This window comes from Plodia interpunctella, chromosome Z (genome assembly GCF_027563975.2).
Source record: "Plodia interpunctella isolate USDA-ARS_2022_Savannah chromosome Z, ilPloInte3.2, whole genome shotgun sequence".
Taxonomy (NCBI): domain Eukaryota; kingdom Metazoa; phylum Arthropoda; class Insecta; order Lepidoptera; family Pyralidae; genus Plodia; species Plodia interpunctella.
Window position 1 is genome coordinate 10,954,950 of NC_071324.2, and position 27,548 is coordinate 10,982,497.

Genomic DNA, 27,548 nt, shown 5'->3' on the forward strand with positions numbered 1-27,548 from the left:
CGAAAGATAAATAAATAAATATAGATCAATTGTCCAGATTGAGTTAGGCCAGAAACTTAGCTGAATTAAGGCTTCCGTGACAATATCGGGATGAAAATTACCATATATTGGGCTATTCCAGGATATTTTCCACCCGAGTGCATCGAATCGAAATACGTTCATTTACATTTCGTGTGATTGTGTTAACAAACATCCTTCCGCAAACACATACATTACTCGCAGCCAAATTTTCGCTTTTATAATATACACATAACGCAGTACGTATGGGTAGGTATAATCTATCTTCACATTTATACTAAACTAGCGACCCGTCCCGTCTTCGCTCGGGTAAAACCATAATAAGTTATACCTTAACTTTCTTCAGGAATCACAAGAAACGGCATCGAAATCCGTTGCGTAGTTCAAAGATCTAAGGATGCATATGGACAGACAGACAGCGGAAAGCGACATTTATAATATTAGTATTCAATTAAATTATTAATGGCGTCATATATTCGATTCAGTTATATCGAATTGGGTCAAAGTTATTCGTGGCGTGTGGATCCGCCCCACAATAGGACCACTCTATATCCTCCCGTGTCGATATCGTAAGAGGCTATTAAGAGACGCACAGCCTAGGCCGCTGATAAGCAACAATATCATTCCCAAGGAGGGTTGAAATCATACAGTCGGCCGGTTGTAAATCACAGCTGAATCTTAAAAATGTTAAGATTATTTTTTAAGCTGACTCAGAGGTTCGCGGCTTCACAACCCCGAACGCATCCTGGAACATGCAGAGATAAGACAGAGAGAATTGTATCAAGTTTCGTGTCAGTCACATGAATGCACAGTAATACGGGTTTAATATGCTCTATATCGTGTGGCTTGATTGCGATCCGTTGTCTGTAGTCAAACACGATATCAATATGACGTTCGCGATTAGATTATAAACTAACCCTGTCATAAAAAGGCTACTTTAAGCTAAAGTATGTTTTGTCAATATCGCACTGTATAATATTTGAAATTGACAGAAAGAGTCAAAAAGCATAACTTATTTTATGAATAACAACACAGCATAAGTAATTAGTTTACGATTAAGTCACTGTATAACTTTGACTGATATTTTTCGAACTCCGAAAAGTAAATAGCCATAACTAATATTATAAATGTGAGAGCGTCTGTTTGTTTTTCCTTTTTCCATGTCCAAACACACTTTCATATAGATACTTTCGCTCGTTTTACTACCGGTAGTATACAGGGTTACAGGTATCAAACGCAAAACCTCCTAAAGACTACTTGGGTACGTCAAAACAAGCAACTTTTATTCTACGACTTTTCGTAATTCGTAGTTTTTTTATATATATAAAAAATACAATCTAATTTGCGATTCTACATATCTTAGCTCTATGTAATAGCCAAGCAACAGAAGCGTTATATAGCGGAATCGAACATAGTGTTAACGTTTTATAGAAACGACATTAAATCTAAAAAAGGATTTTTTTTGTATTTATTACGTTTAGACAAAAGTCGTAGAACAAAAGATGTCAGTCTCTATGTAACTTATGTGCCTTTGGAAGTTTATGCGTTAGATACCAGTAACGTAACCCTGTATAGTATTATAGATTTGTACAACCCATATTTCCATGCTGATATTATCAATTTTGGCCCGTCTTACTACTAGTAAAACTAGCTGATATTACTACCCACCAGTAAATACTCTCTCTAGTGTACTCTCACTATGGAAAAGGGCACAAAAGTGAAAAAGGTGTTACGCTAAAAAACTGAGAGAATCGAAATGAAATCCGAGGGGAAATATGTCCACTAGTACATTGCACTTGCACAGTGCAGCACTCCGGATGTACACTGCAATTGACACTTTTATAATTGGCTACATCTCGCTCTAGGCGAATATGTACAAGAGGAATTAATTACAACCATCGAACGGTCATGTTTTTTAGTATCGGTAGAAAACAAAATACAGAACAGATATGTTATTCTTTAGCATATAAGCCACATATTTTTAAAAAGGGCAACAGATTTTTACGAATCTTGTGTAAAGATACACACGTAACATAAATCAAAAATGTTCATTCTTGATGTTGATATTCTTGTTACGTTATCAAAGTTTAATGAATAATAGAAAACCTCTCTAAACAGTAACACAAAATTACATACCAGAAATTACACAAAGAACTTAGTTCTGAAGTCTTACGTGGCACAGAGGTAAATGAGGAAAATCCACGTTCCACAATTTAATAATTTTGTTTACAAGAATATATTATTCATCAGAAATTCAAAGAATCATTATTGTTCATAGAGGCAAAAACTGTAGACAATGAGGGAAAACAAAAGATGAATTTTACAATCACAACGCAAATCGCTGGTTTTATATATAACTCAAAGCAATCCATTGCTTTGAGAGCACTGTACCAATTAAAAGTATCAGAAATTGTTGTTTCAAAGAAATATAGCTCGTAATCTAAACATAATAAGGAGGATTGTAGTGTATATTCCTGTTCTTACACGGCGCTGGACGAAGTGTGTCTGGTGTCTAGAGCTATCGATTCGTACTCTAGCTTAAGTGAACTGATTTCAAAATTAACAAAGATTTCTTTGTGTACAAAGAATGGTTTGAAATGCAAAAATACGATTTATTTCGAGCTTTAATTGTTTTACTACAAAGAGGTAGAACTATCTTCAAAAGAACTTGATAAACTATTTTACCAAGCAATGTTTTAGCATTAACAATTTTATGCATTAACATAAAATTCATCAATATTTTTAACGTTGGAACGTATTTATATATACTCGATTGGACCACAAAATTTCCCTACAAAATTTTACACTTTCCTAACGTGTCACAATTTGACAAAATTTAACAAACATAATGAAACGTATATAATAATATCACTGCCGCCGGCTGCCGGCAGATAGATGAGATGAAATTGAGTTGCACCAGTCAGTTTGACGTTCAATTTAGCCTGTGCGCCACCGACGCTTAACCAAGATTGTTTCTTGACTTGTCTGCGACTTTCCGTTTTTCGGCAAAGGTTAAAGTTAACGTCAAAACTGGTGCAACCACTCCTAGTTACTACAGTCGAATTCCGAACGCAGGTCCACAGTGAATAATAATTACTATAAGAAAAATAAAAAAGGTACACTACAACTCTCCTACTTAAGCATTTTCAGTATTAACCCAAAGGAAAATGTATACTTCATACAAAATCCTTATAGCTAACCATTTTAATTCTGCTGTTTCAAGTGGCTGTCTGCAAAGTTTTCGTTTAAAGTTAATATTACAGGTGTAGCAATAAAATTCAGCGTAAAGTACCTTTTTAGAAGTTTAGAGAAACAGACGTTGTGCGAAAGTGACCTTTAGGGACATAACACATGAGAAAGATATATTTTGCGAATAAGGAAATATATATTTTGCATTTTAAAAAGTGCTCTTACTGTGACCTCCTAGCCAAGCCACTTATTTAGAGAGAAATCATACTAAATGCGAGTTGTGTGTATGTATGTTTGTTACAAAATCTACTATGCCGATTATTATGATATTCGGTACACGGGTAGTATATAAAATGGAATAACATATACTTTTCTCTTTTTATCCCGAAATTCCCACGAGAGCGAAGCCCCCGGGCGCAGCTAGTAATGTATACTTACATAGATCATGCCTCTCCCGGTCGGGACTCTTGGCCATGATGGAAGTCCTTTTGGAAGGCATCGGCAGAGAAGGCTTCGGTCTGTTTTGCATCTCCGCCAGAGCCTGCTGGACCGCCTCTTGTCTAACTTCTGCGAAATTTATAATTAATTTAGATGCTTGTTGCAAACTCGCTTTGTTGCTACCAAAATTGGATGGTAGTATATATTCTAGTTTGTGTTATGAGCTCGTTTGTGTTTAGGTATTTTTGAATATACAATTCAAAAATCTTTATACATTACAAATTATCTTGACTTAAGACGATTACTCTATAATATGAAAAAATAAAATAAATACAGTGTACTCGTATATTTCAATAAAGTAAAAATAAGTACATAAATAATAAGGTCGTCGTCTATATTAATTCAAATCTTAATGAACACCTAGTAAAACAAAGCTTATATGCAAAATGAAAAAAAAATTGGATCGCTTTTAATTTATTCCAGCGCAAATGGACAGCAATTCAATTCGGTCGGACAACTAAAAATTTTGAGCTGACAATTTTGTAAAATCAACGCTTCCATTTCAATATGCAAACATATACATCAAAGCAATCCTCTATTCGTAAAATAAACGTTAAGAGCAGTGTAATATCGAAATTTAATGAACAACAAATAAACATTTTCCATTCGTTTCCGTTTCAGTATATGTTATCAACACAATTTCAACAAAATTCGGAATAATTACATATGCATTTTGCTTTGATATAGTTTAGCATAGGTACTATTACACCTAAGATGAAGTTGATATGAGTTTTCGTGAATTTCATAAAATTCGTTACTTCTGAATAGAAGCGACGCGACTATATATTAGTGCAAATCCGGAAATATTTTTAAAAATAAAGGGATTTTGACGTGTTGGATCAAAATCTTATTTGAGGTGGAGTACGCGTGCACTAGTGACCAATAATTTAACAAAAGCAAGGTAAAAATGTTTCGCAATTATGACATTTACTCACTATTCATACTACATGCATATATGTAGGTACTTAATATAGTTTTCCACACACATTTTTTAATATGGTTATTTTAATACCATGCATACAATTTTAGTGCTGAAAATGGATGCAAAGCGAAAACAGTGCAAGATATAATGTATATTTATCATAGTTATTTATTTTAACTTATGTCAACAATGATCAATACATACACATATATAAAATTGAAGAGATTAACTTGTAAGAATAGGACTTGTCTGTGTGTGATGAAGTTTCTCCATCGCAGTTAATGACTTCATATGAAGAATTCTTCGCTATAAAATTCTCCATAAACGGAATATCGTAAGAATATTATTGTTTTAACGGAATGAATAATTCTGAAGCTGATTATATAATTGAACTGCTTTAGATCAAACAAATAACAATACAGTTATAACTAAAGAATGTTTCAACCAATCTGTTTACGTTCTAGCAATGATCAAACGATTAACATATTTATAAGCATTTATTGTTGTGAAATATCTGGCCGGAAAATTCGCTACAAACCACCGGCGAAAACTATTGAAACGTATCACGTTGTTGGTTGTAATAACAGTTCATTACGAAGGAGTAACTTGAGGTACCTATAATTTTAACCTTAATGATCAGGATTATCCGATACTAGATGTTGCAGATAGAATATATAGACAGATAGATTTTGAGATAAAATATAGCCTATAGCAATCTTTGATAATGTACCTTTCTAATGATCAAAGAAAGTTTGAAATCTTTTCGGTAGTTTCGGAGATTACCCGCCTCAAACATACAAACTCACAAAGTCACAAACTCACAAACGCTTACCTCTTTATAATATAATAATAAAATATATATAATAGTATAGATTGTGACTGGTGTACAAACAGTAAAATTGTTACAAAGTTTTAATGAGCGCAAAAAGGAAATATATAACTGACAATATTTCTATTGTGTTCTTATGACTTCCCTAGATCCATATTATGTACGAGACAGCGTCGTACATAATATGGACGCGCCTCAGAAACATGTCGTTATGTAACAGTATGATTTCAAAGAAAAGTAAACAATGCGTTAAGTAGGTACTTCGTTAGCAATATGTTCGCAAAGAAATAACAAATAAGATTTTCTCAAAACTCCGAATGCTTTGAAAATATTATAGTCAACAAATACAGTAGCAGACGAATTCGTACGACTTTGTAAAACCCACGTCTATTGTAAAAGAAAAGTCCCTAAAATTCGGCCTACGTAGACAATTATAAATGAAAACAAAAGTATTTTTTTCTTTGGAAATTACTTTTTTTTAACTTTGTTTTTGTATACTTCGGTTAAGTATGAACAAATAAGACGCAAAATTTCGGAATTTGAACAGATCTTTATTGAACTAGATGTTGTTAGCAGCTTTGCCCATGGTAACTCCTATTCTAACTATAACTATTCCAAATTTCAACATAGTCAGTCCAGCTGTTTAGCAGTGAAAGTGGACAGACAAATTTTCTTGTTGTAATTGTTATTATAGATAGATACATATGTCCGTCAGTCACAATTTGTATTGCAAATCTGAAACAACACAATATTCTTTTTCTCGAAATTCATACACACACAAAAGGATACACACAGATATGAAGATAAATGCTGACGACCATAAAACGACTGGGGAACTTTATTTGAACAGTGCATTCAGTAGTGCATATTATGGTACACTTAAGTGTTAGGTATAGTTATACCACTTCCTGTCTGAATTGATGCAATGCCATTTTGAACCCTATCGCGTGGTAATAGGGGCTTAGTGCTGACAATTGAACCAAATGTCGCCCACATGTCGTGCAAGTGTAGAAACGCATAGGCCCAGTCACGCGACTCGCTCCGTTCAATGGTGACAATGGCATTCTTTCACTCATTCAAGATGTACTTGATAGTTTGCATACGCAATTACGAGAGACCCTATGCTCCAATCAACTGAACGACCAAAAAGTTATAAGCATATGCGCAAGCGAAGAAAATCTACACGAAACAGTAGAAATCGATTTTATACAACTCTGCTTTTGTCTCTCGAAAAGGTTAAAATAACAAAAATGTACATAAACTAGCAAAGCGCTCCGGCTTCGAACGGGTGCAATATTATGCATGTTGTGTTATGCATGTATATATATATTCCATATTATGCATGATCCATATATATATATATATATATATATATATATATATATATGTGGAACATGCATAATAGCGCCGCTCCCGTTTCTATTTTAGGAGAAAATTAAAACTATTATTACGAACAAACACGTCATTTAATATTTGATGACTACATAATTACCTATTAGACTGCTCTGGAGTGTTAGTCCGTATCGAATACATATACCCACTTAACACCTATTAAGTATTCAAAACCTTTTTGCTCGCGGTTTCCACATACATTACACATTAGTACACGTTTTGTAAATTAGATAAACTCTTCCTCCTGCTTAAAATAACCTTTCCTATCCTGAAAACGTATTATTAATGATGACCGATTTAGTAATTAAGACTTAAAAGGGTAGCATTCGCCTTCAATAAAATTTAAAATTTGTGCGCGTGGCATTCGCCTTCAATAAAATTTAAAATTTGTGCGCGTGGATTTTTTTGCAATACCTGTAAGCACTAATTGTAATTCCTTTAAGATCATTGTAACACTCAGAGAATTGATATTATTTAATATGAATATGAAAGCGAAACCAAACCCAAGAAGCCGTTCATTCGTAATTTTTTCATAATATATAATTATTATTATATTTTTTAATAACTTCACAGATGTGTTTTATATTTCTTAATGTTATTTATAAGATAGATTTAGAAGATGATTACCTTTCCACGTATAGGATTATATTACACGATTCAATTTATATTAATGTTCCGATCGGTAAGTAGGGCGACGATTGCGTGGATATAGGGACGCACTCTCAAAACTCTTTATTTTCATGAAACGACTTTTTATGACTATACAAATAGATGAACAGTTATAAAGTTCTAAGTTTACATTTAATTGGGTATTACAGACATATATAGAAATAAACGTATTTACATCACTGACATGTTGCTTTTAACATTTTTCTTTTGTGTTTGACTCGGTTTATGAAAATGAACATTTTTGTTGGACCACAATGTGTAATCGGAACAACGTCGGCTTGCGCCCACTGGCATTACTTGGATGAGAGTGCTATTCACATCATGCACATTGCACAAGATCCAATATACTAGACGGAATAACTTTGCATCAATTTTTTTTTTTTCATTTATTTTATACTGTACATATTATTATGTGTTTTTACAGATTTATACCAATGTAACAGCTATATCCTTACTGTCTTCTTGTATCCTTATCCTGTCTGTTTGTTCGCGATAAACTGAAAAACCCTAAAAAAAACTATTCCACTTATTCTCTCAATTTATTTAATCATCATACTTCCATTTCTTCTTCTTTGCGTGTCGAAGCCTAAGAATGCGTATTTTCGTGGGCATGTAAAAAATTACGAAGAGTGTAGTGACTTTAAAAGAGTCCTTGCTCACGTGTCGGGAACAATATTCATTGCTCCAGAGATGTTGTACTCTTTCCTTCATATGTAATTACATTTTGTATGCGTGCAACAAAATAAATTCGCGTGAGAATTTCAGATTTGCTGCAGCAAACCAAAAGGACAGTTCTTTTCGGTGTGAGAATAAACAGGTTACTTTAAATAGGACAAATATTTTGACCAATTTGATGCAACTGTCAGTTCCGGTTATTAATTGTATCAAATACAATTATTTACTGAACGCATTTCTTGTTTAGCTAGTTCTTACCAGTAAAGCTAACTTTTGATAAAGTAAAATGTATGATAATGACAACTATAAATTGCCTAATGGTGCAAAAAGTGCGATACCTTTTATTAGATTTAGAAAGTGTGTTTTTTGGGTCCTCCTATAAAGTTATTTCCCCGATATAGGGGAAATAACTTAACATTAAAGTGTAAAAATACGAAATTGACAAAATGTATAAAGTCAAAAAGACTGGCACGTGTTCACAAGTATCTACGGAGAATTCGGTACATAAAGATATTGGTAACTCAAAAACATTCAGTGGTATCGTTTATAAGACCCACCATATCATCTGAGGTATGACCAGGGGCACGATGGGTCTGAAGCTTATTTTCTATCTCATTTTCAAATAGAATGAATATTAGATATAGCTATCGGAGCAAGCGACGATCTGTGATAAACCCTTTCGGACCATAACCTGGGTCTCTCAGGTCTCAGATCATGTTTATCAATATAATGCATTGTCAATCGTCATAGGAACTCAAGCGGCGAGCAAAATTTTAACAGTACGATAATTGGAAGAAAGTGAAATTTATCTTGCGAGATTTATTACAGACAGACGAGACAAGTAAGTTTCACTAGCTAAATAAAAGCGGTTTTAACAAACCGTATAAACACATACTTATATATTAACAAAAATACAAGTCTGTGGTTTTTTTTTTTAATTAATAGAGCCAAAGTATCGACTATTTTAAAGATTTCATCCCATTCTAATGTATGTAGTCATGTAGCCGCAAAATTGATGCAAGTTATGACGCCCGAACTGACGCTGTGGAGCGGATGCGATCACAAAATTAGGTCGCTATTGTTTAGAATAGGTTGCCATAAAAGTACGCTCCAACAAACATAATATGCATATGTTTGTGTTTCAATATGGTACGAAGATGACAAATACATTGTTGTCACAAACAATGATATATATTAAGGCGCTATGCAACTGCACACGCCACCAGCACGCTTTTATAATTTCTTTCATTTCTTAGCCGTAATTAAAAATAACATAATATGCCACATTAGATGAAGAATTTTAATATAAAGTGTATTATTGTTTTGACCGAACGAAGCCGTGACGGGGCGCTTGTTATTCATATTTCAACTTCGTAAGATTAGTGAGTAATAGAGGAATGAAAAAGTCCATTTTATTAAAACATTTAACACTCCCGGAAAAAAGTTTCTACAATTCCAGTGAGATATTCATGCGGCAATCTAGTAAATGTCGAGTGTCAGTCGCTAAGTGTTGTTACCTATCTATCTTTGACCAAGCGTCTGCCCACCTCTGTCTAATAATTCTAAGCTTTTATTGCTTTTGCACAAGATTTATTGTTGGCAGACAGATCTTATTGCATTAAATGCGTGACAAAAAATATCGAGACCGTGCCGTCAGCCAATGAGGAGTTCCCTCGTCGAAAGCCATTCATGGGTGCAACCATCAAGTAATGCTCATCATATTTTCGCGTTGTCACTCCAACTTTGTGTATACAAAATTTCAACTCAATCGGTGGATGATTTCTGCTTCAAATTTTATTGAGTTACAAGTTTTCACCCGAACATATTACATACATTAAAGTTAAATGTACATTTTTACCGCAATTAATGTAATTTAATTTACTACGGATCAAAACAATTGAATTATGTATCGCTCGTTCGCACTTTCTTATGTGAGTGCCATCTGAAAATCAGCAGTTGCTCGGCAAACCGGGTGACATAGTGCTGAGCTGTAGCCCTTTTGTGCTGCTGTGGCACACAGATGCATGCTTAGTTTTAGGCAAAGTCTAAAATATTTTTTCGATATGTCACTGAATTTATATGTGTGGTATACAGGTGAACAAATAAATAAATAAAAGCTTGTAAAAGCAAGTTTGATTTTTAGTAAACATTAGTCTGAAAATGGCACTGAAAATATCTAGTTCTACCCTTAAGGCCGCTTCTGTTGGAAGTAACCAATCACAGAACGGTTATGTCCTTGGCCAATAAACGTTTATAATGAACCCGACCCGAATCCCAGCAGGGTGCTAATAGCTATTTCGGCAGCCACGTTTGGCACGTGTTCGATAATTCTAAACAATTTTACACTACAATTTGCAGTGTGTATTATGGTAGGTAAACAATATCTATGTAACTCTTCTATGTATATAAAAGCGAAAAACAATTCATTCATCGCGAAATCTCAAAACTACTAAGCAAATGGATAGTGACTAGGAGGCGTCCGCTAAGAACGAACGTTCTTTTGGAAATTCCACCCCTAAGAGATAGAAATAGGGGTTTCAAGTTTTACTTCGAGATAAAATTAAGTAGTTTCTATTTACTTTTAAGTCGTGTAGTTAAATAAAAAATTAAAAAAAAAAATTTTTTTTAGTATTATCAAATTTGATAGACATGTAAAATTAAAGATTAAATATAAGAAAAATATCGTTACTTCTAATAATAACAATAAAACAGAGAACAGATATCCGAGTTCCATATATATCTAAAAAATACATAAATACATAAACATTAGACAATATATACGTATGACATCAACACCAATACGGCCGCTTAGAGAGAGATAGTTACATTATAGGTTTATTCCACATGTGCACGTATGTAACATCACCTGTGATCACATTTCACAACGGAACCATTACCTAGATGAGTTGCTTCGAGATTTTGTTGCCTTCTTTGTTCCCTTTGGCATCTATTAATATTCGCTCAGATCTTATGTATACATACAGGTAATTTGCGACTTTTTAAATAATATTCTAGTGGGATTTATTGTATTCGGATAACATGGAAATACTTTTTACACTCTCGCTAATTAACAAGTGACTATTATATATTTTTTTTCTTATATATAATTAGTCAGGCAACCCACATGCTCGTTTTCCCACTAACATATAAAAAAGTACAGATTATTACTTTGAATGTTTGCAAATAAATATGCTAGAAGGCTTTAATTTTCTTCAACTGATACTGTATACTTAACGAACTCTTTAATATAATTTTAGCTTTTTACATTATTTGTATTGGTATGTTTATTAAATTCATTTAAACATTTCGATTAATGATTGTCATTTTTTACAATATAGCATGTAGGTGATAAACGTGGAGTACTGGAATAATTTAACAACGATACAAATAATCAACTGAGACAATAAGAACAAAAAAGAACGAAAAGTCGAAACAACCTGGTGTTGGGCGGAAGTATGTTAGCTCAACAGGGGTAGTTATTTGGGTGGAAGGTGATAAGAGTCATGAGTTGACTAAAAATTCCACTTCGTTCGCCCAGGTGATGACAATTAGGTGCACAAAAATCAAAATGAAATATTATTTAATCATAATAAAGATATTCACGACAGAGAGCGTGTAACAAAGTGGTATAAACCTGTTTATAGTGTAGTGACTCACCAGAATGGTAGCGACTCTCGTTCCGTGTGAGTCGGCGGTTGGTCCTGCCGGGCGGGGAGTGGAGCGCGGCGGCCGAACTCCCTGCGACCCGATAAACAACCACACGGTCACGTGACCACACACACAACACTACATTCAATTTTGGAATCCAAAATATTGGCTTCCTTTCTTTCATTTTTTCATCATAATTAAACTATATGTGGAAATTTAGACGGCTTGAATTACGATCAGAAAGGAAGATGTGATTTTGGTTTGTTGTAAAACTATATAACTGTTTTGGATTACAAATTTGTCTGCACATTCAATCATCATTTGACTATTTAAAAATAAGGCGAAATTAATGACAATAGATAATTATCACTAGCCAATATCACGCAAGTCATTACTATTGTGGGATACATAATGACGTTTAAACGTGCGGTCTGTTATTCTTCCTCAAACCCCTGACTCACACATAAACCTTATAATTTACACACAAGAGGTATGTACAAGACACACCCGCAACCACACATTATCAGCTGGCGAGGCACTCGATGGTTATATCAGGTGAATAAAGCTAGTTCCATAGATAAAATCTCAAAAGCAGGTCATTGGAAATGCAATAAACAGATATTATGGTGCTCCGATGAGCGGATCGCAGCTTGTTAAAACAGTAAATATGATGCATTTACTGGTTCCGTTTAATATCTTATTCTCTTATCAAATTAGAGGAAGAAAGTAAACTTATAATTATAGTCATACTTATTTATTTCAAAAAGGCACGTACACTCACAGATTACAGAACTTAAATTATTAATTTACATAGGTCTGGAGATATCAATAAATCCGATATATCCGATCGATTCTTTTTCACTTTTATATTATACCTACTTGTTGTTCAATAATTTCCAATTTTATCATTATATCCAGAAAAATAAACGATTTGACAAGTCATAATGATTGTAAAACGCGATAAACCACAGGTCTGCCAGATGATGCGTCATGATGTCATGATAAACGTGTAAAAATGGTACGGCCATTTCAATTTTATTGTCTGTCAAATGCATGAATCACAGTTTTATATGCATTTTAACTTCTTCTGACCCTGTAGAATGCGTGTACTACACTGCATAGCTTTTATAATCTATCGTTTTATACATGATGAAGTTAAAATATGTTTTATCCCGTTCTGTCAGACATTTCAGATATCGTTACGTGTGATAGTGACATTTATATTTTGACCCAAAGTAACTCCTGAGGATTATTTCCAAATCTTACATACGTAAAAGTTGTTCTGAATATTATACAATACAGACGTACTGTATGAATGTTTGTTCAAAAGTTGCTGATTTAGATTATTGCCCACACGAATTCAGTCTCGTGTAAAAATAGAAATCCGGGCGCGCAAAGTTGTTTTATTAAAGTCTGTATTCTAATTTGCAACGTTAATAATTTTATTTTGATATTGTAAGGCAAGATCTTGGATGTAAGAAATGTCTTAACTGAACCTATCCTCTCGCTCAAAATAAATTACACCTTCATTTTTGTTTCATCGGATAAAACCTTCGGCATCTCATTATTGTCTCCCAGAGAAAATTTCATCAAAATCGGGTAACCAGACCCAAGAATACAAAAAAAAATATTTTGAAAAATTGTTTATGTAATTACTGGAAGCGGGTTATTTATCTATTAATTAATGCACACAATCGAAATATAAACCTTATAAAAATATGGTATACAAACATACAAGTTAATAACATAATGCAATTAAAAAATGCATTTATTAGGAACATAAAGAGAGATACTTCAATTTTATTTATATTTTTATGGAGTATGAATACGAATCAATTGTCAGTAGTCTATCCTGTCGCAACTCAAAGCAAAAGACAAAAAAAATAAAACTGTTTTTTGTCGTCTTTTTTTTTCATCTGTCATTTTGACACTGATTCGCGTTTTGCAAACAAAAAAAAATCTTGATCAATTTTTATCGTCAAATATCGTAATCAATTTTTAGTGTAGAATGGAGATACGTGGGGTGAATGTGGGAGTCGACGTGGTTCGTTTGGACGCCGAGGCGATAAATGATCACCTGCGTTCTTCTACCGCGGTGTTGCACGATATGCTGCGAGACAGTTCGCCTGCCACGACCCATCAGTTCGAATGCCATGAATGCGGCAAAGTATATAAGAATGCCACCACGCTCTTAAAGCATTCTCAACTGAAGCATCCGCAGGAGAAGGTCGACGTGCAATGTTCTCTTTGCGAGAAGAAGTACTCTTCGGAAGTGAGCCTGCAGAAGCACATACGTTACAAGCATCAATTTCAATGTAAGGCGTGTTACAAGTCGTTCGCAACCGTCGACCTGCTCAACTCCCATGCGGAACACTGCTTCAAAAATGAACAGCCGTGCACGATTTGCGGCAAGGTGTTCGATTGTGAGCTGTCTCTTCGCAATCATATAAGATACAAGCATCCTTTGGTGAAGAATAACTGGTGTGAAATCTGTCGGAGAGCCTTTACAACGAAACGCGGCTTGGGTAACCACATGGCTACGATTCACCCGCCGGGGACGGCTTGTACTTTGTGTAAGGACGGGAAAAATTTCAGTTCGGTGGCGGCGTTGCAGAGCCACATTCTGTATAAGCACACGGAAAACAGCGCCCGATGTACCGTGTGCCGCAAGGTCTTCACATCCCAGAGTAGTCTCTCTCGACATCGTTTGAAGAACCACAAAAGTTTCAGCTGTGACGTGTGTTTAGAATTGTTCGATGTGGGGGCCGACCTTATTCGCCACGTCTTGGACCATCATCCAACTTATAGCGGTGCCGCCATTTGATATTTTCACAAGTATTAATTGTTATTAAATATATCTCAAATAACATGCATTTTTTGTTATAATTTTTCAGTGTTAACAGATGCTATGTATGAATATGACAATTGGTTAGCGATTTTGGTATATGAGGCAGATCGGACAGGGCACACAAATTTCGGCTAATGGTTAAGTCGTTTTTTTTAATTTAACAAACAATCGCTTTTTATCTTTAGATCATTAAAGATATAAGATCAAAACAGAGTCTGGAAACAACTGTCATTTTATTTCTTTCGAGGTAAAAGCAGACCTTTTATTTCTCGCGCAAAATTCATTTCCTCAGTCTATTTTACGGAAACCTGTAGGAAAGCAATTTATTTCGTTACGCTGAAAGGTCGTGGAAAATGTTTTAAACTGAAAGTACCTAATAGTTTTAGACGCTTTGACAAAATGTATCTGTCTTTAAAAGATTTAGGGTTCCATACCTCAAAAGATATCGAACTTTCTAAAATGTAGGTAATAAAACGTTAACATTTTAGCGGAGATTTCGTGCGAGTAGCGAACCGCCGCCGTTTCAAATTATTTTGGCAAGGTACAATTAGAAGGTTATTTAGGTTCCTAATGCTTTGTCTATATGTAAATCTGAATATTTAAGTAGAGTAATATGTAGGTAGGGTAACATAAACATTAGAATCTACAACTCGGCAATCCGGCCCATTCGGCACATCCAAATAGTCCAAACCAAGTAAATCCCTTCCAGCCATTAGTAAAGCAGCTGTAGTTAGACTGTCCGTTACTTTATCGTATGACCACAGATGTAGCCATCTCACTTTTAGACCGAAAATATACAAAAAAGTCAAATATTCCCGTATGAATATAATAAATATTAAACTATTTCAGTATGAATGATAGTACTTTTCAAAAGTACTGTTATGCAATAATCTGGAAGTATAAGTGAAGTAAAATATAAGTGAGATATTTCACCAAGCATGCATTTTCCGAACGAGCGTTTCATGAAAGAACTCGTGCCGAGGACGTAATCGCCTGTCTATCTGTCACTGCAAATTTATCTCAATTCCTACTTGTAGGGGTTTATATATTCCCGGGGATCACGAATTCACCTGAATGCACTGCAAAATCCTATTGGAATAATCCCCTTTTAGTTCGTTTGCAGCAGCGTCGACTTTGGCAAATCTTTTTTACACATTTTTTAAATCGTCACACAAATAAACAAAAAGCCAAACTTTTTTTATTTTTATTTCTGTAAAACTGGTAGCATGCGACTGCATTTTTCATTGCGAAAAACAAAGTAATATTTTATCTGTAACTAAAAATGTAGCAATACTTAATTGGTGTACTAATGCTAGATAATATACAATCTAGAAAAAAGTGTATTTTCGAAATATGGGTGTGAAGAATGCATAGAATGATCAATACTTGGCTTTAACAGGGTGTAAAAATGTCATCACTCTACACATTAATGTAAGTGTACATTTTGTAATAAATGGGTCTATGAGACTCAGTCGTGGTTAGTCAGTATTTTAACATGACTAAGAGGCATAAATTAAACGCTACTGACTGGCTGCACTCTACAAATACATATATAAACGTACAGCATCATGTTTAGGTCATGCCTAGTAATATCCAGACTTTGTTTTAATTAGGAGTGACTAATCTGTTGGTGAAATTGGCATACAAAGTTTTATATGTTGCCTGTATAAACTGTATAAAGTGTTTTAAATGTTGCTTCTTGTGCTCTATTATTGGTATGAGGTATCCTACGGGTAACACTTTGTCCGAGTAGCCTGCGATAGTAGGTCCTTGTAGACCAACCAGTATTCGGAGACGGGGTCCCTTTTTTGCATAATTTATTTCGTCCTAAAGGTCTTTGGTATACCGGTTTTGGCATAATAGGGTCTAAGGCATCTAATTGATATTTGGCATACAGGTAAAATAGTTATACGTAAAACGTTACCTATGCATAAGAACGTTAACCGATAATACAATATGCTATATTACATTATGGCCTAAATTTTTATGCTTAAATACAGAGACCGTTCGGAGACATCCTTGGTCTGCTTGTCATGAAAGACAAAAAGGCTATTTTTCTCTCATCGTCAGAATTCATACTCATATCCGATTAGGAATGCGTTCAGATGGGGAGAGTGTAGGGAGTGATGTAGACTTGTTTAATTGGCGTTGGGGGGGAGGGGGACTAGGGGCGTGTGGGTGTACGCGGTCGCTAAAGAGGGTCGTCAGATGGGATAACCAGAATATCTAGACCAAATTCTAAGAATCGGGATTATAGTCGGGAATAAAATGTTATATCATCAAATTCTTTACTCAACATGCGATGATAGAAAGCACTTGTTGCCGTCAAAAATTTACTTGAAATTATGTCTCATCATCATCATCATCATCTAATGCTCTACAGCCGGTGGGCCTTGGCCTGGCCAAATATTTTTTTCCAACTGTTTAAATTTTTTAGTTTGGAGTTAAAAGTTTTCTAATTCTTGTTATGATTTTTAGAAGTGTACAATCGTATGACTGAATTACATTGCATGTTACATGTGTGAAATAAATGTCATTCTTATATTAAAGATATCATGAACTAATTGTTTTTTTTTAATTACCATTACTTTGTGTGTTGTGGTCGGGGAAACTTTGCACTTGTTAGGATTCTAGCCATCGTATGAAATGTCGGGGAAATCTCTAGTCCGACCACGTGGCAAACCTGTCGCTAACACATGCATCTAGATTTCAAATTCGAATAGTATTCGCTCTCAGTTATGTTTGATAACTACTAGAATATGGTGGTGGAGTTTTAGTTCCAAACTTTTGTTTACTCGAATCCGATGAACAAACATATTATATTCACACTACATACAAAAAAACCGTAGGATTAAAATTTTCAGTTTGAGCTTCAATTAAAAACTATCGAAAACGAATGCAGCTTTTATATTAATACATTTATGACAAAATGTTCATTGATATGTTTATGATTACAATACATTTTGTTATTGATTAATTTCAAGTATAAATTATTTATCTACCTATATCTACCATAGATAAATAAAGTATGTTAAAAAATGGTATCTTTCAACCACATCCATACGAATATAATAAAAGGAAGAAGAAATAGCGTGTGCCGCAAAATGGTGCATTGTATTGAGGTGATTTTTGTTGGGAGAGTGACAAACATTTGTCGCGGGCAACAACTAGAATACTACTAGACCTACGCTATCGTCGTAATTGGTGGATACCGCATGCATTGCCTGTTCTTTAATATGGCAAACAAAAGCACTCATTCAAACTACCCAATATTAATGTCGGCGCCTGTCAAAGTTCGGCGATAGTGTATAGCTGGCATGTAACAATATGTATAAAGTCGAACTAGTACCTCCAACACACACATATACTTAGATTAATGATACCCTACATATTCGCAAATGATACCGAAATTTATGAACAACCAATCTGTTTGAAGCACGGTTCGCAAAAGTGATTAAAACCACATTATTATTATTTAATTGGCTCGACTATAATAACAGTATCAGTAATGTAACTAACAATCAAAATTTCATAATCAACATTTTTATCCCGTTTTTATTATTTCGATTAATGAATTAAGAGGGAGAGAATTTTGCTATTTTTAAAACGGGAAAACGTACCTAGGGGACATAGATAAAACATTGGCGAAATGAACTTGCTTCACGAAGTGTCATCCAAGGTTGTCGGGCGTAAAATTTTAAAAGTCCAGCTGTAATTTTTACGCGCCTGCGGGGATGAAGTGGGTGAAAGAACTCTTTTTGCTGTATTTTGTTGAGCGTGAAAAAGTGGAAAACACTAAGTGATTTTAACCTTAAACGAAATATGAAAATGTGCTAACGGCTGCCTTATCCATGTAAAGTTCCAACCTTTTGATATGAAAAATTGCTTGCAGAGGAAAAATAGTACTGTAATTTCCAATAGTTTCTTGTATTATTTCTTTATCTATCCCCCTAATTTATTATGAAACTGTTAAGACAACATATTTAAATATTGGTAAAACATTATTTTTCTTTTTTAAAATATAAATATTTTATATGATAGCATTGGGACATCCCAAACTATTAAAAATATATTTTAAACAAGTTAAAGGGAAAATGGGACGAGACTAAAAAAAATCTTCCCCGTTACTTATGATAACCTGATAGCCATGACTTATGATATAATTAAACAAAATTAATATACTTCCTAAAAAAATTTGTGCATACTTTATTTCAGTAGATAAGCAGTGAGTTAATTGAAACTGATAACACAAAAGTAAGTCACATTTGATTCGATGTCTTTCCAGGAAATCGCTAATCCTCGAATGTTAAAAGCTTCGTCCCTCGATATTACGTAGACCGTCAGCAATCCTGAAATATCGGCAAAGCTCGCGCAAAAGCGAGTTTAATTGAAACTGGCGTTTCTGTTAAAACGCTAGGTTTAAGCATTTAGTTATTTTTAGACGTCGAGGTTACTGCATTACAATTCGGTAATACGAGTATAGAATAAAACGAATAGAAAGTGCTGAGATTTGATCTCATTAATGCTAAGTCCATAGTTAAAAGACCATAATAATAAAACGGCAGGGCATCTTGGTAAGCCGAGGCCCCATAAAACTATTTGCTGAACGACTTCCCAGTAATTATTTCTTAAAAGTGCAATAAAACTACATTACGCAAAATCTAACTAAAGAAAAGAATGTGTTGTGAGACACAGCCGTTAGTAATCATCTCACATTTTATAATATAATGGTTATTAGTATGGTTAGATATTTCATTCATTTTAAAATTTGACCACATTATTGTCCAAAGAAAGTCACAGATTCTATAACGAGGGTGTATGTTGTGAACACACGAGTTGTGAATCGTATTCGTACTTTCTTTCGAGTGATAGATCTTCTTCATAGTCGTATTCCTCACGACTGAGGGTCGTGGTCATTACATGGAAAGAAACACACGTAACAACTTTCTTGGTATTATTAATGGAGTGGTTTGCCATTGCCTTCTCCATTTCACACACAAGTTAATAATCAACAAGTGTGCAGGTTTCCTCACGATGCCTTTCCTTAACCGGAAGCACTTGCTTCCGGTTAACTTTTCATGGATCAGCACTTGCTGATCCATGAAAACTACTATACATGACTCAGATTGGTATACAAATTCATGTGGCACGAGTAGGATTCGAACCTGGGACCTTTCGATCCTCAGGCGTGGGTCTTAACCATTACACCACCACCGCTCAGGAACTAGAGTGATACATAGATCACTTATAACTTCAAACATGGAATTTTATTCTTTCATAACAGGTGTCGTATAAAACATTTTTTTCGACCGTGTGTGGTGCGGCCAGCCTTGACATTTTCTCGAGGATTCACGGCTATATTTACCTATATAGTGCATGTTATAGGTGAATGATTGCCCCATGGCCTTTTTTGTACGAATCTCAACACGCGTACGTGAGACAAGTTTCAATCGAATAACCTGCGATGTCGAAGGAAAATAAAGTAAAGATAGTCGCTATTAAATAATTTAAAGTATTAAATAAAAATTATAGGCGTATTATAATTAATTTGCAATTAAATGTATTGACATTGTGGCCACTACTTTCCAGCGAAACCTAATTACCAGAGGTATTTAGGCGGCGCGGAAACCCACATCCGCCGGTAGAGTGTCCACTCGTCACCTATTATGAGGTGATTCTAGGGTATCCACGTCCCGCCCGAACATTCTTTCCTTATGTTCACAGATCATAAGTGGCTTATCGACATTATTAAAGGTGATTTTGACCATAAATCCTTACATATTATAAAAAGAAGTCTGTATGTATGAACGCGTTAAACTCAAAATTTACCAGACGAGGTTTTGTACGATTCACCAATTCAAGCTGTTGCCCAGCAGTGGGTCATGCTGTACTTTTTTTTTAACCTGTTCCGTCCCACCAAGTGCTGTATTTATTAAAATAAATAAATAAAGGACCAATACGCTAATGACTAATTGTTAGAAAAGTCGCCTATCTATACGGCTAGCGTAATCTTTACAACCGAATTCGGTTCTTATCATATGTATATCGCCCACTTATCAAATTACAATCTTTTACGGCGCGGTAATAGGGGCGAATTTTCAATGAATTTGGGTAGGTTGATATGCTATCGACTGTAGTTCCGGCAGGATAGATGGAACCGGTTATCCCTCACCGCGCCGCCCTTTTGTTCAGGTAGACGGGGATTATAAAATATTATGTGGGATTTGTTTTACGCTGGCTACACACTATCGACGAACTCGAACAGATCCCGACGCAATGTACATTGCGTAATTTGTATATGATATTTATATTTAAAAAAGGTAAATAAAACAAGCAATGTACTTGGAAACTGTAAAGTTCAGCGATCAAGATCAATACAAAATCAAATAATTTATTCAGAAATTAGGCACTCACATTTTCACCTCATATTCTAAAATAAATAATATTTACCAAAGCTACAAACTACTAGTATTTCAAAGCGACCGCTGCAAAAGAAACGCCGAAAGAGACTCATTTAAAAAGTGTTCGTCCCTATAATACGAAAAGGGCTTATAATTTTTAAAATAAACTGTTTACCGATAGTCTAAAGCCGGCATTAGATCAGACTTGACTGAGAAGTAGCTATTGTTGTCGTTGCGCTACGCCAGCTTAGTATAGCTGGCGTAGTCGTCTTTTACATTTTGAAGACATATCTGGCTAAATTATCTTCTTCATAGTCGTATTTCCTCATGGCTGAGGGTCAAAGTCACACAATAACTTTCTTGACACTTATGAATGGAGTGGTATGCCATTGCCTTCTCCATTTCATACACAATTCAAAAAATCAACCAGTGTGCAGGTGCTCACGATGTTTTCCTACACCGAAAGCAGGTGATCGTCTATGGAAAAAAAAACTACTATAAATTAGTCAGATTGGTATATACATATAGAGTACATACTTATGTGGCACGAGTAGGCACGATTGAGATCTTTTGATCCACAGGCGGCCACCCCCGTCATTTTGCACTTTGGTCATCCCAGCAACTTGCGGTCCTTTTAGGATCTTTGTCCTAACTTACTGGAGGGATCTCATTAAAAGACGCATTGCTACATTGGAGGTCCCGGGTTTGTTGGAAAGTCAGGTCATGATGTAAAATTAAATTTTTTCAAGTTGATCTGGATCTAATTTTGTCTATATGTGTATATCATTACATTTTAGGTACATAATACAAAACAAAGTCACTTCCCGCTATCTATATATGTTTAAATATTTAAAACGAATACGCAACTGATCTTGATGCCGGTTTTTGAAATATATTCAAAAGTTATTTTAAAGTTTTCCCCATTTCTATTGTACCCGCTTTTAGTAAAATATTTGAAATAATATTTTAGTTTATGAAATTATAGGTTATGAAAGGTTATCGAAAAATACAAATACAAATTGTAGTTTAATCGTTTTGTATGAAAATTCATGAAATTTGAGCACGGAGTCGTGCGCTTTCAGCTTTTGTAGAAATATTAATTTGATTTGATTTGTTGATGTTGATTATTATTAATTTGATTTGTTGGATAATGTCGGTATATCGGTGTTGTGAAATTATCTTGTAACTACAGTTATCGTCCATGCATTTGTTGTTCCATACATCTCCAATGCAGTAAAATCTGCAGTTGACGCAACTCTTGCGCAAGGGGCTCAGCGGGGCCATCTGTGTTGCGTAAATGTTTATGTGACAATAACGGGTAATAACAATTAGTCTCCATCAGAGCACTCGCGGTCACACCAACGCATAAAAATAACGTGAAAATATAACCCGACATTCTGATCCAGATTTCCCGGGCTCGAACCCCTGTAGTTTAAAATGAAAATTATTTTTATAGGAATGGTTTCGTCTTTGTAAAATTTGCTTACTTTCGCACACAGTTCATCAATTCAAATTTTAATTAATTCCACCAATGCTACAAAATATTGTTAAACTTAAATACGTGGAATGCACCTGATGTGTATTTTAATTAAATAATGAGCATTTTCAGTGGAAAAATGCTATTATGCTATGCTCAGCATACTATGCTGTCCTGAGTATATTTCGTGGTAACAATTTCATTGCCAACTTTCCTGTCTATATTTTTCTTTACTACTCAAAGACATAAGTAAACAAATTTATCAATCAAGTCCATCCATTTAGCGATAATTGTCGCATACACATTAATTAACTAAACAATCTATCAGTGCAAGTATCCACGATGTTTTCCTTAACTGGAAGTAAATGGTGGGCTATGAAAAGTGCTATCATGCAAATTAAGAGGAGGACTATAAAACACGAACCTTACAACCACAGGCGTATTTACCACTTGGCCACCACTGCTTCAATTTGGTCAAGTGAAACCTGAGTGGATAATGGGTTACCAAGGAGACGCACTGCGACGTCGGGTCGTTATTATGGATGCAACACAGGAATAGGTCAATAGTTTATTCATGCAGGGGCCTCCCAAAGCCGGCTAATTGTCGATCAAGATCCGCAACCTCAATTGCCGCGACCGCGAGACATCATCTCTGAAGAACTAGCACGAATTTTGCATAAAGTCAATCAATGAAAATTTTTCCATTCCTAGGTTCCATTCCAAGGAATTATTGATTTATATTACATTCCCGAAAACGCATTCCCGAAAACGCGACTGAGCTGTTGTCGAAAACATCAAAATAATATGTTGTTTTTGTGGCCGTTTAGGATCTATTTGACTCAGATTGGACAAAAATGTCCCGTGACGAAAATACTTAGGTACGAGTCCTAACCTACGAATATATATCATCATGTCATGTTAGTCACGAATTTCTTTCGGCATTTCTTAGCATAATGGTCGCTCCAAAATAACGTTCGAAATTAAATCTGAATAATAAATAAGAAATACTAATCCAACATTAGGAAGGACCACTGTCCTTCAATAATTAACAATTTTAAGGTGCCCACTGCTGGGGAGTGCCCCCTTAAAATTGTTAATGATGATCACTAATACTAATAGTACTATAGGCTATAGTCGTTTTGAGTAATGTAATTTCACTCAGAATATGACATGGAGTATATAGTCAAGTATATAATTTTATAAATAAAATCTTTGACTTTGATTATGACAATAAAAATAAATGCAATTAAAATTCATGATAAAAGCGAACAGAATGTATAGTCGACCGCAAAACAAAGTGACACTGCATGCGGCAGTGATAGCGGCGAATTTGCAATGAATTTATTACTCTATTGTAGCAATAGCTTGGTATGCTGTTTTTTGTACTTATTTGATAGCTATAGAAATAAAATAAAAAAATATACAAAAAGTGACCCTACGCCATTAACCAAGGCCTCGTGTCCGAACAGGCCCGGCTCTATATTATTCATCAGACAAAAAAATAACACATCAACGCGTTCAACAGTCATGCCAGAGTGACTAAGTATAACAAACGAAAAAAAAAAAAAACGAAACTACTAAAGGTAAAAAAACCCTACGTGATTTAATCACACGCAACGCTGTAGTTTATAACAGCATACATTTTAAGCATAGTACCTATGTGGCCTGAATTTTCAACTGTTTACTAACTACCTAACCGTTCAGTAGTTGCATAATACTTTTAAAATAAATCGTAGGTATCTAATCCTATGCTAACTATCCTAATCCTAACGTTCTTTAAAATATGAAAGCGGGACGTACCTAGTGCGTCATAAATATAATCTAAAAAAGCCGGTTAAGAGCGAATCGGATTGGAGCTCCGAGTGTTCCGTACCAACGAGTCCATATGTAAATACTTTGGACTCATTTTTTAAGAAATGATTTAGAAATATAATTTTGTAGGTAATATTTATTTTCGGATTATTTTCTTTATATCTATTGTTTTTTATATGTATCGTATAGTATTCGTATAGTAGTATATGTATCGTAGACTGTCAAATTTAAAGTTTCAAGCGCAACGGGAAGTACGTACTATGTGTATACGTATTGGTCCCTTGTAAAATCGTTAAATACGCGTATATCGTTAAATATATCGCATTTACTTACAAGTTTCATCTTTTCACAGAATAAAGAGTCCGTAGTTAAAAGAGTACTTGATATAAATTTATACTTGATACTTTTACACCTTCCTGAAAGGTTCTTAACAAACTCTTTTACTTTTTAGATACAGAACCCCAAAAAAAGAAAACAACCAAATATCATACCCGTTTTACAACGACGACGCCCAAATAACATATTTTGCACTTTCACTAGATAACTTGGCCGTTTTGTAGTTGGCAAATATAATTTTGATGCCTATTACATCGATAAAGTGTCTATTTAAAACCAATAAAAAGCAATCAACACAGATTTGAAAGGAGATTTTAGATGCTTTCGAATTGATAAATATATGTAGTTGAGAATCTTTAGAAACCACAGGCGATGTTTATGATAAATAATTTAATTAAAGCAGTAGTAAGTTTATTGACTATTATATTCATGCATTATCTGCTCAAACAATTATCTCTAAATTAACATGGGCGAAGCTGCGGTCAAAAGGTAGCATAGTAAACTACTAAACCTATTTTGATATGATTGTGAAATGATTATTTTTATTAAATCAACCTCAAGCGATTTTGATTGTTAACAGTTTGAATGAAAACAAAGTGGAATTTTATTTTCATATAAACAATACGAAAATAAGCTAATTACCGTGGGCGGAAAACAAAAAAATTATATGCTCTGATTTTTGCTTTTTAATTTAGGTGTAAAATACAATCTTTATAAAATTACGTTACGACATCATCGACATCATATTTACAATCATTACAGTTGTATAAATACATATGTAAAATATATTATGATTAAGACACACACACGTTCGTACGGACGTCGATAATGCTAAGATAATAATTCATTTAACAAATGAGATTTCACAAGTTCCGTAAAACCATATACCATATACCGTAGGTTTGAACACAGAATCATTATTTAACAAGAAATTTACTACTCAGTTCACGCACGTTCCAATCGGACTGCGATCCTATTATTGTTCAATTGTCTTTATTATACCCTGGCTAAAATAAATAAATAGTGCCAGATCTTGATTTTGGAACTTAGTTCAAATAATCATCACCTGTTTATTTTGGATCATTGAATAGAGTAGATGTAAGTATCCTACTTTCCTCACATCTGACCAGATAACAGGCTAGTTAATCTAGAAGAGGACCTTCAAAACTACAATTTAATTTAAAAGTGTGTACCTACTATATTATCTGTCGTTGTGTACACATAACAAGAAAACAAAAGACATATAACAACATATCGGTTGTTTGTATTAGTCACTATGTTTGTCGTTTCATCAATTAGGTGGCCAATAACACGATGGAGAAATGTATTGGGTACACAGACATTTTGGCGATAATATACACATATAGTGATAGACACATTCACTGTTGACATTTGATGCGCAATGATAAAACATATAGGTTACATATGGTCTGACAACCAGGGATATCAATAATAAATAAATAAATATAGGAACAAATCACACAGATTGAGTTAGCCCCAAAGTAAGTTCGAAACTTGGGTTATGGGATACTAACTCAATCGATACCATATTCTGTAACATATATCCAAGACCCAGGTCGATCTGAAAAAAGATCATTTTCCATGTTGACCTGACCGGCGATCGAACCCGGGACCTCCAGTGTAGCAGTCCGGCATGATGACCATTAGGCCACGGAGGTCGTCGAATGCCGACGACCTTGCGAACTGGACGCGAAAACGGACAACGGCTATTGTTGAAATCGACATTAATTTAATAGTGATAATATTGCTAGCCTATCTCCTATGAGTAGTATCTCCCTCCAGTATATAGCCCCTTGATCTAATTTTACAATCTGTGCGGGAGAAGCAGCTTGCACATTGTATGTTTTTCTTACGATTCCATGAGAGCTAGTGCAGAAGATTATCAACATCGGCCAAAAACCGATCTTCATAACGAACACTAATGGTGCCGTGCTAATAGATAGTTACATAAGCTAAACATACGAAACACATAAACAAACGCTTATAATTCCAATATTAGTTCGAATAATAAATTTCATCTCGCAAACCCGGAATCGAGTTTAAATTGAAATGGACAACTTTCTCAACACTAAATATTTATCGACCAAGTTATGCAGTCAATTCGGATGAATATTTCTTTGCTGATTTTCCTACGTAGAAACACAGATAACATTGTTCATTATTTATATTTTACACCATCTCACCCTCACTTCACTCACCATAGACATCTCACCCGAAACATTTTCTTAAAAACCCGCTCAGTACATTTATCGTTGTGATGTGAGTCACAACACAAACACCTTCACATAATCCAAACTTTCGCATAAAAGAAGTACAATATCAAAGCCGAAAAAAAATGTACGCTGACTTACAAAGTACTAATTAAAACTTGATTAGAGGTTTTTTTTTTACAATATCTATTAATGAAATATGTGCGACATCATTAGAAAGAAGCGGGTTACAAATTGCTGAAATTGATTCCAGTTATCGTAAAGTCGACACCTTCTTATACCTTACGATAACTGGAATCAATCAATAGAAGAACTATTCTGGGTGCTTATGTATCGATATAAACACCCAGAATAAATCTTCCATTTTCATGCATAGCAATAACTCTATGTAATCACTCTGTATATTGAGTAAATGTCTAATAATAGAGCAGTAAAGTTTGCCTATCGAGGGCACTAAAGTGCGTGCAGTTTCGAAACACCATCTGTGCGCACTAGCGCCGCCGGCATTATGTTATTTTTCAAATACTTTCGTGGCCTATTTTCCTGTTCGAGCCCAACGTGATAAGTGAACGACGAAACGCTACACGATACGATTCAACGCTG

At 34.7% G+C, this 27,548-nt stretch overlaps 2 protein-coding genes across 4 annotated transcripts in view; one reads left to right on the forward strand and one right to left on the reverse strand.

Annotated features, from left to right (window-relative positions):
* The window catches only part of DIP2 (DISCO Interacting Protein 2), a 61,526-nt gene that overhangs the window by 23,536 nt on the left and 10,442 nt on the right, over positions 1-27,548 (reverse strand). For 2 of the 3 annotated variants that reach the window (XM_053768224.2, XM_053768222.2), the window contains one exon: positions 3,646-3,774. In XM_053768224.2, the coding sequence (XP_053624199.1) occupies positions 3,646-3,774 (129 nt within the window). Of the gene's footprint in view, positions 1-3,645; positions 3,775-11,849; positions 11,931-27,548 lie in introns of all 3 variants that reach the window. The other variant, XM_053768223.2, reaches the window with a different exon arrangement.
* Positions 13,665-14,707, forward strand: LOC128683048 (zinc finger protein 555-like). The gene has a single exon (XM_053768242.2). The coding sequence runs from the start codon at positions 13,849-13,851 to the stop codon at positions 14,662-14,664; it is 816 nt and encodes a 271-aa protein (XP_053624217.1). The 5' UTR covers positions 13,665-13,848; the 3' UTR covers positions 14,665-14,707.